Source organism: Heterodontus francisci, chromosome 6, assembly GCF_036365525.1.
Source record: "Heterodontus francisci isolate sHetFra1 chromosome 6, sHetFra1.hap1, whole genome shotgun sequence".
Classification (NCBI taxonomy): domain Eukaryota; kingdom Metazoa; phylum Chordata; class Chondrichthyes; order Heterodontiformes; family Heterodontidae; genus Heterodontus; species Heterodontus francisci.
In genome coordinates, this window is record NC_090376.1 from 31,080,553 (window position 1) to 31,097,185 (window position 16,633).

At 41.4% G+C, this 16,633-nt stretch overlaps 1 protein-coding gene across 3 annotated transcripts in view; it reads left to right on the top strand.

Annotated features, from left to right (window-relative positions):
• The first annotated feature begins 327 nt into the window (after nt 1-327).
• The window catches only part of vps36 (vacuolar protein sorting 36 homolog), a 62,373-nt gene continuing 46,067 nt past the window's right edge, over nt 328-16,633 (top strand). For all 3 annotated transcript variants that reach the window (XR_010975194.1, XM_068033420.1, XM_068033421.1), the window contains exons 1-4: nt 328-451; nt 3,331-3,399; nt 5,331-5,401; nt 12,094-12,208. Coding sequence is in view for 2 of the 3 variants with exons in the window: in XM_068033420.1 (XP_067889521.1) it covers nt 356-451; nt 3,331-3,399; nt 5,331-5,401; nt 12,094-12,208 (351 nt within the window). In the remaining variant the exon portion in view is untranslated. The remainder of the gene's footprint in view (nt 452-3,330; nt 3,400-5,330; nt 5,402-12,093; nt 12,209-16,633) is intronic.

Sequence of the window (16,633 nt, forward strand, 5' to 3'; positions counted from 1 at the left end):
TTTCGACTTTCACTGTTGGTACACCTGTGTTCTTTCAATGCAGCAGTGCCCTTGCAATTGAAACACAACTGAGACCGAAGCACCCTCTGTGCTAATATCACTATTATAGTTTTCTGTATTTTAAACATGCATAAACATCCACATGAGTGCACGCATGGTGGGCCTTTTTTCTGTGCTTTAAAACTCTGGTTATTCTGTAAGAAATGCTGTTGCATCCCAGGTTGAGGCAGTCAGAGTCTTACTGATACTGGGGTTCCAGAGGGTGGCGGTGTTGTTGCTGTGAGGCACATTCTCCAGCAGGTGGGGGTGTCGTGGGCGCTGCTTCTCCAGGAAGTGAACCGGTCGCGGGTGAGTGATGGACCGCTTCGTGTGGGCGAGCGGCCTGCTGGAGATTAACGAGACTCTGGTGATACAGCAGCGCGGAGTCCGCTTGTACGACGGTGATGAAAAGGTAAAGTGAGCGGGGCTAGGCTGGACTCTGTGGGTCTGGGAGTGTACGCGAGTCCCAGGCGGAGTTAGGCCTGGTTTGTGGAACCTGCAGCCTCAGAGCTTCATTCTGGGTTAATGAGTTGGAGCTGTGCTTGTGGGGAATGGAAACAAGAATTCACGGACACTGTTAGCAGCTTCAAGGAAGGTCTGATTCTTGCATGGGTGAACTGTAATACAACCATTAATAAACATTTCAAAAAAATTAATTACACTTTAAAAAAAAAGTTATCTCTATGTTTTGCCATTTATAGGGGTCACTGCCATGGCATTGCACCATGTTTGGTGAAAATGTGGGAGTGCTGTAAGGGTGGTGGTCTTCAAGGGGCAGCGGTGTCGCTGGCACCAAATTATAAGATGCTTTTATGTTGTCCTTTGGCTATTGGGCGCCTGCAGCCCATGGCCTGATAGGCTAAAACGGCCAGATTTGGTTAGATCTGCAGCCAGGATAGGTTGTTTTCCTGTAGCCCGCCTACCTGTGCCTTGTAAAAGCAATGGTGACAGTACAACTAGTCATGTCCCCTCTTGATGTCATTATGTACATGCCCCTGTCCTGTGTGTCGTAATGTCACTAATTGCTGATGCACCTGTGCCAGTGGCCAGTTTGCCTTGGAGCTCAGCACTTGGCACCTCCTCTGCTGTCAATTCTCTGGTAGCTGATGATGCACTTCAAAAGTAAATTCCGGAGTGTCGTGTTACTAGGGAGCTCTCCCTAGACTTGGCTTTTGGCATAAAAAACCCAATAAATGTTGTTGCCAGCTACCATGTTTTTCTGTCAGTGGGAAGGGTGAGTGCTCAGCCAGTCCTTAATGGCCAGCAGCTAGAAAATAAGACTACTTTATACTGGTCTTAGATACTAGCGCTGTTGGTTCCCAAGGGACGGGTCTCATGTAGCTAGAGGAACTCCTCTAGAGGAAAGCATCCTGGATTTACTGGCGGAAAGAGTATTTTTACAGCACTCTTTTAAGGTCAGTAAAAGTTGCCTTAGCTGATTATGTCTTTGTAGGCACTTAACGCATTTGTGACAAGTAGGAAAATACATTGGACTTTGGCATGAAGGTGTCTCTTTTTTGATATATATGCAGCATGGCTGAACACTTGAAATTTTGTTGTTTCCTTGAACATCTAGGACAGGCGAGCCAGCCCCCGCTGCCCCCTCTCCCCCCCCCGGAAAGTTAAAGGAAGCAAAATAATAAAATGATTTTAAGAAGACAACTAAATAGAACCTTTATCTCTAGTCGCTGCTGTAAAGCATTAGAGTGGTATTGCATACCCTCATAGGTCTTGTACATCTGGGCACAGCCTTGATATGGTACAAAACAAAGTGTTTCTGCAAAGACGACCTCTGCCCTGGAAGCACATATTTCTTTTCTCTTTACCTCCCTCAACAAGCACCATTTTCTGCTTGAGAAGTTGTGAAATATAGCTTGCCCCTGGATCTCTGCATATGCTGCAGTATGCAAGGACCTGGAATTGTGTAAGAGCACCCGTGGGTGGCAGCTAGCATGGATATGTCTTTTCTCCCTTCCTGAGGGAAAGTACTAAGCCTGTGCCTGGCACCTCCCTTGACAAGAAGGGAGTCATTCTTTTAACTGTTCAACTTTTAAATAAACCTACATTAAAAGTTTTTAAATTACGAAGCAAAACACAAACCTGTTACCTTCGCAATTTCCTGCCCTAAAATGAGTGTTTTCATTTTCTATATATTAAAAATGTGAGTCTTGTCATCTTTCCATTTAAACGTACTGTCAACCTTGCCTATGGGATTCTCAATATTAATTGTATCTAGATCAGATGATGCCTGCCCTATGCTATGTCATATTTCTAGTAGGATTTTCCTATTCGTGTGACAGCCTATGACTATTCCATGTTCTGGCCACCAGGTGGCATCATGGAACAGAACTGTCAACCTTGGTATGAATATTTTGACCTGCCATTTCATTACCTGAAATATTTACTTCCAAAAGAAGAGTTTAAGCAAAATTAAAAGTTTCAAAACTATCTATTTCACAATAACATTGTTTAATTTATCAATTGGATTGTTTTTTTGTCTCTTTTAATACCTGCATTCTGGCCTCAGTCAGTCTCAAAAGCCCAGGCTTTGACTGAATATTTTACTGCACAGCAGTTAAGGGAGAGCTTTGAATCACATCTGTGTGTTCTGGTGCAGTGGAGTTTGCAGAAATTCCCATTAGTAAAGTCTGAACATCAAAAGAGTTTGAAAGATGGAAAGGTATATTTCCTAATCCTGTGAGGATATGAGAATTTCTTTACTTTTTCCAAAATACTAGGAAAGAAACAGAATTTTCAAAGCTTTTATTTTAGGCAAGTTATAAATTTATGTAATTGTATTACAATTATGCTTTTCTGTTAACTCAGCAACAACTCAGCAATGTCTGAAAACGAATAGATGTTATGTGAGAGACAGTAATGAAAATAAAAAACAGCTGTGGTTTTTGGGGGGCTGGTTGGAAAGGAAAACCGAGATTGCTTATGTAGAATTGATAAATTTTTAGTCAATCATCACTTTTGATTGAAAAATTCAGTGATAAATCTCTTCTGGAACCTTTGTGAGTCTGATTTTCTTTCACTATAAAACTTGGAAGCCCCCCCCCCCCCCCCCCCCCACCATCTCCTGAGATTCCATTTAAGTGCTAGACCCCAAGACTCCATCCCAATGTTGCCAGATTCCAAAGTAATATTACCTGTGTCCTTAATGTTGCACAACAGCTTGATTCCTATAAAACCTCTCTTGCAATAAACAATGCCATGGGAGATCTACTAGTGTGGTGGAAAATGTATCTGGTGATGCCATTTCCATTAAATATAATTTCTTTATTGCAGACAAAATTTGACCTGGGCACTCTTCTTCTGAGCACGCATAGATTACTGTGGAGAGACCAAAAAAAACATGTAAGTTTCTTGAAAATAGATGGGGAGAAATGAGGCCATTAAGGGATTTGAAAACAAAGATGAGAATCTTAGATTCAAGGCATTGCCAGACTGTGAGCCAATGTAGATCAGCGAGCACAGAGATGATGAATGAATGGGACTTGGTGTGCGTTCTGGATGACGCCAAGTTTATGGAGCGTAGAATGTGGGAGGCCGTCAAGGAGTGTGCCGGAACAGTTGGGTCTAGAGGTGACAAAGACTTGGATGAGGTTTTCAGCAGCACATGATCTGAGATGGGGCGGAGACGGCCAGTGTTACGGAGGTGGAAGTAGGTGTTCCTGCTCATGGAGCAGGTATGTGGTTGATAGCTCATCTCCGACTCAAATACGACACCAAGGATTTGAATGGTTTGGTTCAGCCTCAGACAGTTGCCAGGGAGAGGGATGGTGTTGGTGACTGGGGAACGGAATTTGTGGCGGGGACTGACGATAAAAGGTTTTGGTCTTCCCATTATTTACTCATTATCTCTGCTCATCCAGGACTGGATGTCGGACAAGCAGCGTGACAAATCAGAGACGGTGGAGGGGTTGAAAGAAGTGGTGGTGAGGTAGAGCTGGGTGTCGTCAGTGTACATGTGGAACCTGATGTCGTGTTTTCTGATGATGTCGCCGGGGGTTGGGGGATGTGGGTAGCATGTAGATGAGAATGGAGGGAGCCAAGATTAGATCCTTGGGGGACCCCAGAAGTAATGGTGTGGGAACAGAAGACATTGCAGGTGATTCTCTGGCCACAACTGGATAGAATGAAATGGAACTAGGCGAGGGCAATATCACCTGGGTGGATGATGGAGGAGAGGCCATTTGAAATGTAAAAAAATATCAAATTCTGCCAATTTGATGCGAGCTTTAGCCAGTCTGTACAGCTGAGCTTTCATATTGCCACTTCGAAGAAGTGACGATTTTGTGCATGAGAGGTCAGGAGTACCCGTTACAGTAAGGATCAGCCATTAGATTTCCACGATTTCATCCCTTGTCACTGGGAGATATCAACAAATCAACCAATCACCACTCGTGATTAGTTACTTGGTTGGAGCATTCGTGAAAATATTTATAATTTCATACGATCATGGAGTGTTTTATTCATAATACTTAATTTATTTTCCAGTTGTTTAGAAAAAGATGATTTGAATGAATACAAGTTTTGTATCCTAAGAAAATCAACTATTGTGGATTGGGGGATTATGGTTGAAGTTCAGCCTCCGTTGGCATAATTGTGCATCTCTTGCCAACCTCCCCCACCCCACCTCCAGCCAATAGTGAATTGCTGATTTCACATGGATTATCACAACAGTGAATAGATGAGAGGCCTTTGCTCTCCGGGAGGGACTGTTTCAACCCAGATCATATTTCAGTACCCCATCTTGCTGGCCACGTGTCAGAACTGTGTGAGAACAAGAGTGTAGAAAGGATAGATAGTCTGTGAAATCGCAATAGATAGATAGCATAAAATGTATTAAAAACAAACAAAACTGACAATCGTATTAAAAAAAACTTAGCAAGAAGTGTTTGTTATTCCAGCCATGTTACAATAAAATGTAAAATCTAGATTTTTAATTCTGTTACTGTAATTGTGGTAAGTAGATTAAAATTCAAAAATAATATTCTCATGCTTGAATAAAGTGAGACAAAACATGGGTATGTTGCCATATTACGATTGAAAATTATATTCAGCATCCAAAGCACTGCCATCCGTCATTACTTTTCAATATATGGGTTTATCTTTGTCACGTTAGTGCGCAGTATGTTTTATATATTTAACATTTTGTTGTATCATTCTATATTTTAATCTTTGCTAAATCAAAATGCTGAAGATAAATTGTTACCTGCATGTCGCACTTTTCAAATTAAAAGTGCTGATGGGATTTAGCTGCTAAATTACTTTTTTTTTTACAGGATTGCTGCATCTCTTCACCTTTGTCACAGATAATTTTCTTTGAGGAACAAGCAGCTGGAATAGGAAAAAGGTCAGTCTTTACTTAGAAATTTGCTTTCTTTATCCTTTTCACGTGGTCTTGTAAAACAGATGTTCAAATCCAAATAACCACTGACTTTAATTATGTGATGTATTTTTTTAAAATTGTGTGAGAGAAATTCTGCAGGATGATAACTACTGAAAACATGTCAGCTTTGGTACAAAACTGGAAATCCCTGATTGTGTTTCCTCCCCCAATAAAATGGACAGAAGTTGGAATTTCATGCCCAGTAATTGTACAGCACTTTAATGCTGCAAATGCGTCATAGAATGGTGGGATACAGGGAGTTCTGGCATCAACTGTGCATGGAATGGAGGTGTGTGGGGTAAAGGGTGATAATGGGGAAGACTAAATTGCACTAGGTTCTCACATAGCAGCCACCATATTTAGCCTGGGAACAATTCCTTCTTCTGCATTATTAGAAGGGTAATTGAGCACGAGGTGATGGGGCATCTAAAATTCTGCAGTACATCAGTGCTTATTTTCTGCAGCTAGGCCGAGAAATTCTGCAGCATGAGAATAGATTCGGTTTTAAAATTCTCATCCTCGTGTTCAAATCCCTTCATGGTCTCATTCCTCCCTATCTCTGTAACCTTGTTCAGCCCCACAACCCTGCAAGAACTTTGCATTCCTACAATTCTGGCCTCTTGTGCATCCTCGATTTCCTTGCCCCTCCCCCAATCGGTATATCTGTATTCAGCTGTCTAGGCCCCTAGGCTCTGCAACTTCCAGCCAAAGCTCTTCGCTTCTCTCCTCCTTTAAGATGCAGTGTAAGACTAAATATTTGGTTACCTATCCTAATGTCTCCTATTTGGTTTGGTGCCAATTTTTGTTTGATTCTGCACCAGTGAAGCACCTTAGGTTATTTACTACATTAAAGGAGCTGTGTAAGTACAAGTTGTTGTTCATCTGGGAATTTAGGAGTAGGAGTTGGCCGTGCAGCTTCTCAAGCTTATTTTGCCATTTATTTAGATCATGGCTGAACTGTCTCTTAACTCTATTTACCCACTTTGGTTCCATAACCCTTAATATCCTTGCTTAACAAAAATCTATCAATCTCAGTTTTGAAATTTTCGCTTGACCTCGTCTCAGCAACCTTTTGGGAGAGTTTTCCAGATTTCCACCACTCTTTGTGGGAAGACTGACATTGCACTGCATGACCTGGCTGTAATTTTAAGGTTATGTCCCCTTGTTCTGGATTCTCTACATACTTTCTATCAACCCTATTTTTAACACTTCAGTTGGATCACCCTTTAATGTTTTATTTTCAAAGGAATACAGGCCTAGTCTATGCAGCCTGTCCTCATAATTTAAATCTTTTCTTTTGCCCTGGTATAATTATGGTGAACCTATGTTGCATAGGGTGAAATATCCTGAGGTGCGGTGCCCAGAACTAAATGTAGTACTCGAGATGGGGTCTAACCAGAGCTCTATCCAGCTGCAGTATAACTTCCATCCCTTTCTATTCCAGTCCTCTTGAGATAAAGGCCAACATTCCATTAGCATTTTTAATTATCTTTTTGTACTTGTCTACTGTCTTTTAATGATTTCTGTGCATGGATCCAGAATCTTTCTGCTCAATTACAGTCCCAGCTTCTCGCCATTTAGAAAATATTCTGATCTGTCATTTTTTTTTTAAAGTCCAAAGTGGATGACTACTCACATTGAGCTCCATCTATCGCAGTTTTGCCCACTGACTTAATCTTTCAACACTCAGCTTCTATGTACAGTATTTACTGTGCCACCTAACTTAGTGTCATTAGCAAGCTTAGATATATGACTCTCCATTTCTTCTTCAAAGTCATTTATAAATGTAGTGACAAGCTGAAGTCCAGGGGACAGTAGTAGTCACTATTTGCCAGTTTTGAGTACACACCCATTATCCCTACTCTCGGTCTCCCATCTCTGTACCAATTCCTTACCCAAGCCTTCAATTCTCTGCGCTTTTGTTTTTGTTAACAGTGCCTTATGTGGAACCTTGTTGAATGACGTCCATATAAATAACATCCATAGACACTCCCTTATCTACGACATTTGTTACCTCAAAAAAAACTAGGTTCGTTAGATGTGACTTATCCTTTACAAATCCATGCTGGCTCTCTCTAATCAGTTCATTTTTGTCCAAATGCTTAGTCACTCTGTCCCTAATAACAGATTCTAGTTACTTTGCCATAACTGCCATTCAATAAATAGGCCTGTAATTTTCTAATTTATCTCTCCTCTTCTAGAATCATACAATGGTTACAGCACAGTAGAAGGCCGTGCCAGCTCTCTGTCAGAGCAACTCAGCTAGTCCCACTTCCCTGCCTTTTCTCCATAGCCCTGCAAATTTCTTCTCTTCAAATAATTATCCAATTTCCCTTTGAAAGCCACGATTGAATCTGCCGCCACCACACTCTTGGGCGGTGCATTCCAGATTCTAACCACTCGCTGCATTAAAAAGTTTTCCTTATGTCGCCTCTGGTTCTTTTGCCAGTCACCTTAATTCGGAGTCCTCTGGTTCTTGATGCTTCTGCCAAAGGGAACTGTTTCTCCCTGTTTACTCTGTCCAGACCCCCTCCCACCCCCCGAACACAAAATAATGGAATGACATTCTCAATCTCAATATTTTTAAAATATAAAATCAGACAAAACTATTGGTTTCTGTTTCGAAAATGGAGCAATTTCAAATTCTGAATACAGTGTACCATGCTAAGCCTCTCAATCTGCATTCAATGCTTAGCTGTTTACAGTAATGACTGCCACTTAACATTTCGGTGAAAAACCAGGTGAGACAGCTGGGTAATAGGCAGAGTGAGTTACCATACACATGGAGTGATTATTTGTTTCAAAGCTCATCATTCCCATTATTGCTGTAATTCATCTTTAGTAAGACTTTCCTTGTGAGTTCAAACTTTTGTCTATAATTTGAAGTTTAACTTCCTGGAATTTCCAGCACTCCACGGAGTTGCATGTTGTGATTGAATGGAAAATATACTCTCATAAATGTGGTATTATTGTACAGGATGGATGGTCTGTTGCTTGTTTCTGGTTTTGCTAATTGCCACTTAGTTCTGTGGATTCACTGTGGCCTTTAACTATATCTCAAGTAATCTGACTATATCTAGCCTCAAAGGTCCCATTTAGAAAAAATAATGGAAAGTCATGAGTTTCATAGTGAAGCGATAAGAGGATTGAAATCAAAAACAGAAAAAGATGCACTCATTTTCAGAGACATTATTTCCACTTTGGAATAGTGAGTTGGACAATGTTTAATTAAAGAGAGTCTATGTTTATATATTTTTCATACTTTAAAGGATAGTGTGGTGTGTTTCTCTTGGCAGTAGAAGGAACTGAAGCTTTTTGTTTTGCTCGGAAGCGTGTGCTTTAACAAAGGTTTTACAGTAATTAATGAGTTTAGTTTATTATTCTTCTGGGAAGGGCCTGCAATCTTTTGGCAGTGGATCTTTTGGCTTTCCTAGATTAATGATGACTTTCCGGAAAAGCAGGGAGAGAGGAGGGAAAGTTGATAAAACGTAGCATTAGCAAAGTTAATAGTACAGCAGGTGGTCAGGTTTGTTGTTCAAGTCTGGAATTGAGATATTTAATTATTTCCAGCAAAGGCAGATGTGAAAGGTTTGTGGTCACAGCATCCTTATCTCTCCAGTATTTTCAAAACAATGATTGTAGCACCATCAACTGTGTGTTTGGCATCACCCTAAATAAAGAGCACATTGAAAGTTATAAAGCTTCAATGTAGGTTTTCAATATTTGTGTTTTTTCTCCAAAAAATGTATTTTATTTGGTACATTTAAAATGTGACACTAGGACTTGCCAGGTAATCACCTGCATTGGCATCTCTTCTTGCTCCCGCACCATTATCTCTGGAGTACCCCAAGGAGTCTTTCCTCGGACCCTCCTGGTTCGTAAATGCACGTTGTCCCTTGGCGACATCATCTGAAAACAAAACATTAAGTTCCACATGTATGCTGATGACACCCAGCTGTACCTCACCATCACCTCTCTTGACCCACTACTCTGATTTGTCAGACTGCTTGTCTGATGTCCAGTACTGGATGAGCAGAAATTTCCTCCAACTAACTATTGGGAAGACTGAAATCTTCAGTCCCTACCACAAACACTGTTCCCTGTTCCTGTTAACTGTCCGAGACGGAACTAGACTGTTCACAACCTTGGTATCAAACTTGATCCTGAGATGAGCTTCCGACCACATATCAACACCATCACTAAGACAATCTATTTCAATCTCCATAGTATCACACGACTCTGTCCCTGCCTCAGCTTATCTGCTGCTGAAACCCTCATCCATGCCTTTGTTACCTTTAGACTTTACTATTCCAGTGCACTCCTGACAGGCCTCCCATCTTTCACCCTCCATCAGTTTAAGCTCGTTCAAAACTCTGCTGCCTGTATCCTAACTCTCATCACCCCTGTGCTAGCTGACATACATTGGCTCCCAGCTGAGTAACACCTCAATTTTAAAATTCTCATTTTTGATTTCAAATCCCTCTGTGGCCTCACCTTTCCGTGTCTTTGTAACCTCCTTCAGCTCTTTGAGATTTCTAGGCTCCTCCAATTCTGGCCTCTTGCTCATCCCAGCTATTAATCACTGTACCATTGGCAGCTGTGTCTTCAGCTGCTGAGGCCCTAAGCTCTGGAATTCCCTTCCTAAGCCTCTCCACCTCTCTTTCCTCTTTTAAGACTCTCCTTAAAACCTATATCTGACCAAGCTTTTGGTCATTTGCTGTAATATCTCCTTGTGTGGTTTGGCGTCAAATTTGTTTGATAACGCTCCGTGAAGAGTCTTAGGACATTGTAATACTATAAAAATGCCATATAAATGCAATTTGTTGTTGTTCTGTTGAGTGTGCACCCAATAAAGGAAGGACTTTTTTTGAGCTGTCGTGGTATTATAGATTGGGACATTGCAGGAAAATTAACAAGAGTGATTGTAATGGCAGCTCAATAAATGTCTAGTACAGATTTGTTTCACAATCGAGGCAGTCTCTTACCTACATTCTGGCTATGTGGTCAGATTTGACAGCCAGGGTTCTAGTGACATTAAAACTAATTATACACTCACTTTGCACCTATGTTGATAACTTTTAAGTTACTAGGAAGGATAGCACGTGCCCATCCCTGACCTCTGATGCGGCAGGAAAATCTATCGATTGTAATGCTTCAGAAAAGGCAATGGAACAGTGTTGTCATGAGGTTTGCCGACAACATCAAAGGTCAGAATCAACATGTGATTGCTAATGCTCCTGAATGCATTAGGAGACTGACTACTATGCCTGCTTTTGTGAATTTAGAATGAAAGAGAAATCGAGAAATTTCTTTATGCAGAGGACTGTTGAAGCAAGGAATGACTTGTCAAAGGGAATGATTGAGGCAGACATCATTGCATCTTATAAGAGAAAATTGGATAAAAATTTTAAATAGGAGAACAGACAGGGCTATGGGAAGAGAGTAGGGCAGTGGAATTGGGGTTGGATACCTTTGTTACCTCCGGTCAACCTCCCAACTTATACCTTCTATAAACTTGAGCTGATCCAAAACTCTGCTGGTTGTATCCTAACTTGCATCCAAGTCCTGTTCACCCATCATCACCCCTGTGCTCACTGACCTATGTTGGCTCCTGGACCAGCAACACCTCGATTTTAAAGTTCTCACCTTTCATTTCAAATCCCTCCCATAGTCTTGCCCCTCCCTATCTCTAACCTCCTCCAGCCTACAACCCTCGGAGATCTTTGAGCTTGTCTAATTTTAACCTCTTGAATGCCTAAGATTTTCTTTGCTCCACCACTGGTGGCCATGACTTCAGCTGCGTAGGCCTTAAGTTGTGGAATTTTCTCCCAGAACTTCTGTACCCCTCTTTCCTCCTTTTAAGATGCTCTTTAAAACCTACTTCTTTGATGAAGTTTTTGATCACCTGTCCTAATATCTCCTCATGTGGCTCAGTGTTAAGTTTTATTTGTTAATTGTTCCTGTGAAGTGATTTTGGACATTTTATGTTAAAGGTGTTGTATAAGTTATTAATCAAGTCAGCAGTCAGCACTGATAGGATTTGTTGAATGGCCTCTTGTGCTGTAAACCTCTATAGTTCTATGGCTTTTAAGTGTAGCAGGTCCAGAGACGCACTGTGTTGCAATATTCTATTTGTGTTTTAACTTTATTTAACGGTAACTGCATTATGGGCTTTGAGTGCTTTTTATAATGTCTTTGTTTTACCACCAGGATTATATTGCAAGCAGAAGAATTCTCAGCTCTACATTTCAGTTCTTTTCTGCTTTTTATTAATAGTTAATATCAATTTTTCCAACACCATATTCTTTTATGTTCCATGCCGAGGAGCATTGGCAAATAACATACCCTGAACACACTTTCGTTACCCCTGTATAACTACTTGTACAAGTGTGCAGTCTGATTTTTTTTTTTCTTCCTTCTGGCGAAGTACTGAACATCGTTGAGCATTTTTTAGAGACAAACAACAGAGAATGAGGAATCTCAATTGGAGAAATTGTCCTTTAGCCCCTAATTGAGTTGTGTGATTTTCTGGCTAAATTTGGATGAAGAGATGTCATTGAGACCATCTGTTGTTTGTATTGTATTTACATTTAGAACACACTTTGTACTTGACCTTGCGAATGTCTAAAACTCAAACCCTTTTATCTTGTTTCCAGTGCCAAAATAATAGTTCATCTTCAACCAGTTCCTCCCAACAAAGAACCTGGTCCGTATCAGAGTAGCAAGTACTCTTACATTAAACTATCTTTCAAGGAACATGGACAGATTGAGGTAACTATAATTTCCACTGTTAAATGTTGTGCAAAGCAATTTTCCATCTTGTCATTTTGTTAACTATTCACCATTTAAATAAAAATATATTCTTTTGTGAGTGACCTGGCAGTCACGGCGTAATTATAGGGTTTAGTTTCGTAGATATTTTTGGCATGCACTGCAAATTCAAAATTTCTGTTAGGTTGTCAGATTGAATGGCGATTTCTAGAAAGAGCAAGTCACCCAAAAGTATGCTCGTACATCTCTTTGGTGGTTATAGACCAGCATTGAGAAGCTGGACATGGCAATATTTTTTCATGGAAGGAATGGTTGCGCCGTATCCTAGTGTCCTCGGCCCAACAATCTTCAGCTGCTTCATCGATGACTTTTCCTCCATTATGAGGTCAGAAGTGGGGATGTTCACTGATGACTGCACAACGATCAGCGCCATTTGCGACTCCTCAAATAGTGAAACCGCCCATGTCCATATGCAGCAAGACTTGGCCAACATCCAGGTTTGGACTGATAAGTGGCAAGTAACATTTGCACCACACAAGTGCCAGGCAATGACCATCTCAAACAAGAGAGAATCTAACCACCTCCCCTTGACGTTCAATGGCATTACCATCACTGAATCCCTTACTGTCAACATTCTGGGGGTCACCATTGATCAGAAACTGAACTGGACCAGCCACATAAATGCTGTGGCTACAAGAGCAGGTCAGAGGTTGGGAATTCTGCAGTGAATAACTCACCACCTGTCTCCCCAAAGCCTGTCCACCATTTACAAGGCACAAGTCAGGAGTGAGATGAAATACTCTCCACTTGCCTGGCTGGTTGCAGCTCCAACAACACCATGACAAAGCAGCCCGCTTGATTGGCACACCATCCACCACTTTCAAAATTCACTCCATTCACCACTGACGCACAGTGGCAGCAGTGTGTACTATATACAAGATGCACTGCAGCAATTCATCAAGGCTCCTTCGACAGCATCTTCCAAACCCACGACCTCTACCAGCTAAAAGGACAAGGGCAGCAGATGCATGGGAACACCACCACCTCCAAGTTACCCTCCAAGCCACACACCATCCTGACTTGGAACTATATCGCCGTTTCCTCACTGTCGCTGGGTCAAAATCTTGGAACTCCATTCCTAACAGCACTGTGGGTGTATCTACACTCCAAGGACTACAGCAGTTCAAGAAGGCAGCTCAACACTACCTTCTCATGGGCAATTAGGGATGGGCAATAAATGCTGGCCTAGCCAGTGATGCCCACATCCCACTACTGAATTTTTTTTAAAAAAGTGGCGGGGCAAAATTTCTCTCACATCCATGATTACTAAATTTCTATGATTTCTTTCACAATATTGTGTTAAAAATTATACATAAAAACAGTTTGACTATCTGAACCTTTGATGCAAAAATCTCAAATGTTGAAGACAGTTCATTGCTCAAGTGGTTAATAGCTACAAGTCTTGAGGACTACTTTAGTTTAAGAGTAGGATTCTGAAATCCATCATAGTCTGCTTGTTTCCAGTTTGTAAGTGTTATCGTTTAGAGAATTCGCCCCTGTCTCAGCTCATCCTCTGCTGAAGCCCTCATTTATGCCTTTGTTACCTCTAGACTTGACTATTCCAAAGCACTTCTGGCTGTTCTCCCATATTTTACTATTGGTAAACTTGAGGTCAGCCAAAACTCTGCTGCCCATATTTTAAGTCGCACCAAGTTCCGATCCCCTACTACCCCTGTCCTAGCTGACCTACATTGGCTCCTGGACAAGCAATGACTTGATTTTAAAATTCTCATCCGTATTTTCAAATCCCTGCATGGCCTCGCCCCCAAAACCCTCCAAGATATCTGCGCTCCTCTAATTCTGGCTTCTTGTGCATCCATGATTATTATCACTTTACCATTGGTGGCTACACCTTCAGTTGCCTAGGCCTAAGCTCTGGAATAGCCTCCCTACACCTCTCCGCCTCTCTTTCTTCCTTTTTAACACTGCTTAAAACCTACCTTTTTGACCAAGCTTTTGGTCATCTGACCTAATATCTCCTTTTGTGGCTCGGTGTCATACTTTGTTTTATAGTGCTCCTATGAAGTACCTTTGGATGCTTTATTTATTATGTTAAGGGTGCTCTATAAATATCAGTTGCTTAATCTAGATGATTTTATAGCCATTTTTTAAAATCTCTGAACAACTCACTTGGGTCCAAACATCAAACTTATCTGACATGATCTTGATTTCCCTGGAACTAATAGCCTGTTCTTGGCTGTCTGCTAGGAAACTGCCTTCTAGCATTTTTCATTTCCTATCCCCTGTATCCCATTCAGGCTTCTGTCTCTTCCCCAACATCCCAAAGACCAAAACTGACCTAATACTCTCAACCTCCATCTCACCCCTTGCCATTAATCACTGAAATTAAACTGTATTGTCCCACGCACAGTCAGCCAATACATGTGCTGTGTTTTAATGACCTATCATTTGTTAGCTTATCTATGAGGAGAGCTAGAATAATTCCTCTCAGCCGTTTTATTCTACTGCACCCTTTCCCTCCATATCCTAACAGACCTTCTGCTCCTTTAATATTACTACACCTCAATCCTCAATAGTTCTAGACACAAATCTCCTTTACTTTTCTCCCTCATGTATGCATCACACTTCATCTTAAATGCATGAGTGCTATTTTCTTCAACCACTGCATGTGGCAGTGAGTTGCCTGTTTACACCAATGTCTATCCTAAATTGTTTATTTGATCTGTTAATGGTTATCTTATATTTATGCCCCCTTGTTCTGGACTCTCCCATAAGCAATTTCTCCTCACACTATCAAACCCCTTCATAATTTTTAAAGACATCTATCAGTTTTCTTCTTAGTACTAGGGGTACGATGGCATAGGGTTATTTTACTGGATGCATAATCCAGAGGCCTGAACTAATAATCAGGGGACATGGGTTCAAATCCCCCCAACAACAGCTGGGTAATTTAATTTAAATAAATCTGGAATAAAGAAAAAGTTAGTGACTACCAGATTGTCAGATAAACCTATCTGGTTCATGACTGTTTCTTCCCTAATGAAGGAAATCTGGCACCCTTACTCGATCTGGCCTACTTTGTGATTCCAGACCCAGAGCAATGGGGCTGACTCTTTACTGTTCTCTGGAACGGCCTAGCAAGCTGCTCAGTTGTTTTCAAGAAAGTGGCTCACCACCACCTTTTCAAGGGCAATTCAGACTGATCTTGTCAGCTATGCCCACATCCTGGGAATAAATTTTAAAAAAAGGAGTGAATTCTTTTTTCCAAGGAAAGCCCAGCCTGCTTACTTTCTCCTGATAACTGCATCCTCTATTCTGGTAACAGCCCAGTAAATCTTCTCTGTGGTGCTTCAGTACCCTTTGTGTAGTTTGGAGACCAGACTGCACACAGTACTTAACAAGTGTCGTCTAAACCAGCTTCTATATACCTCCTTGCTTTTAGAGATACAGCACTGAAACAGGCCCTTCGGCCCACCGAGTCTGTGCCGACCATCAACCACCCATTTATACTAATCCTACATTAATCCCATATTCCGACCGCATCCCCACCTTCCCTCAATTCCCCTACCACCTACCTGTACTAGGGGCAATTTATAATGGCCAATTTACCTATCAACCTGCAAGCCTTTGGCTGTGGGAGGAAACTGGAGCACTCGGCGAAAACCCACGCAGACACAGGGAGAACTTGCAAACTCCGCACAGGCAGTACCCAGAATCGAACCCGGGTCGCTGGAGCTGTGAGGCTGCGGTGCTAACCACTGCACCACTGTGCCGCCCTAAAAATGAATCCCACTTGACATTGTATTGTTCCAGGGGCAGCAGGAATCTGATTTTTAAGAGTCTTGTGAACCATCATCAGACTTTCTGTCTCTCAGTACCAGGCAGAAAAAGTACATGGGAGGTGGGGGGGTGGGAGGGGGGAACATGAGTGGCAGTGTAGCACAACTCTTGCCAAAACTGGCACAGCAATATAAAACTACAATTGGGCAAGACTATTTAAGTGGAGGGAGCCCTGTCTGCTCTCATCTTCCTGTGACAACGGAGTGTATAAAGTTAATTATGGTGTAGACATGTTATCTAATGTACATTAAGAAGACTTGTATTCTTGTAGCAATTTACCATATTACTCATTAGGAACAGTGTTCGTTAGCTGTGGTTAAAGGAAGTTCTTGTTCATTATAGGAGCAGTACTTTTTAATTTTAACTAACAGTCTTTGCTGTTGAAATGAAACCTTGTAATCATTGAAGTTTTGCAACATGTTCTTCTAATTACTGTGATGTTGCACTAGAAATATATTGTAATGATCATCACATGTCCAAAATCTCATTTGCAGTGCCCAGCAGAAGTGATGCTTAGGCATGTCATTCCACAAGATATCATTTCTGATCTTGCCCCTGCAGGAG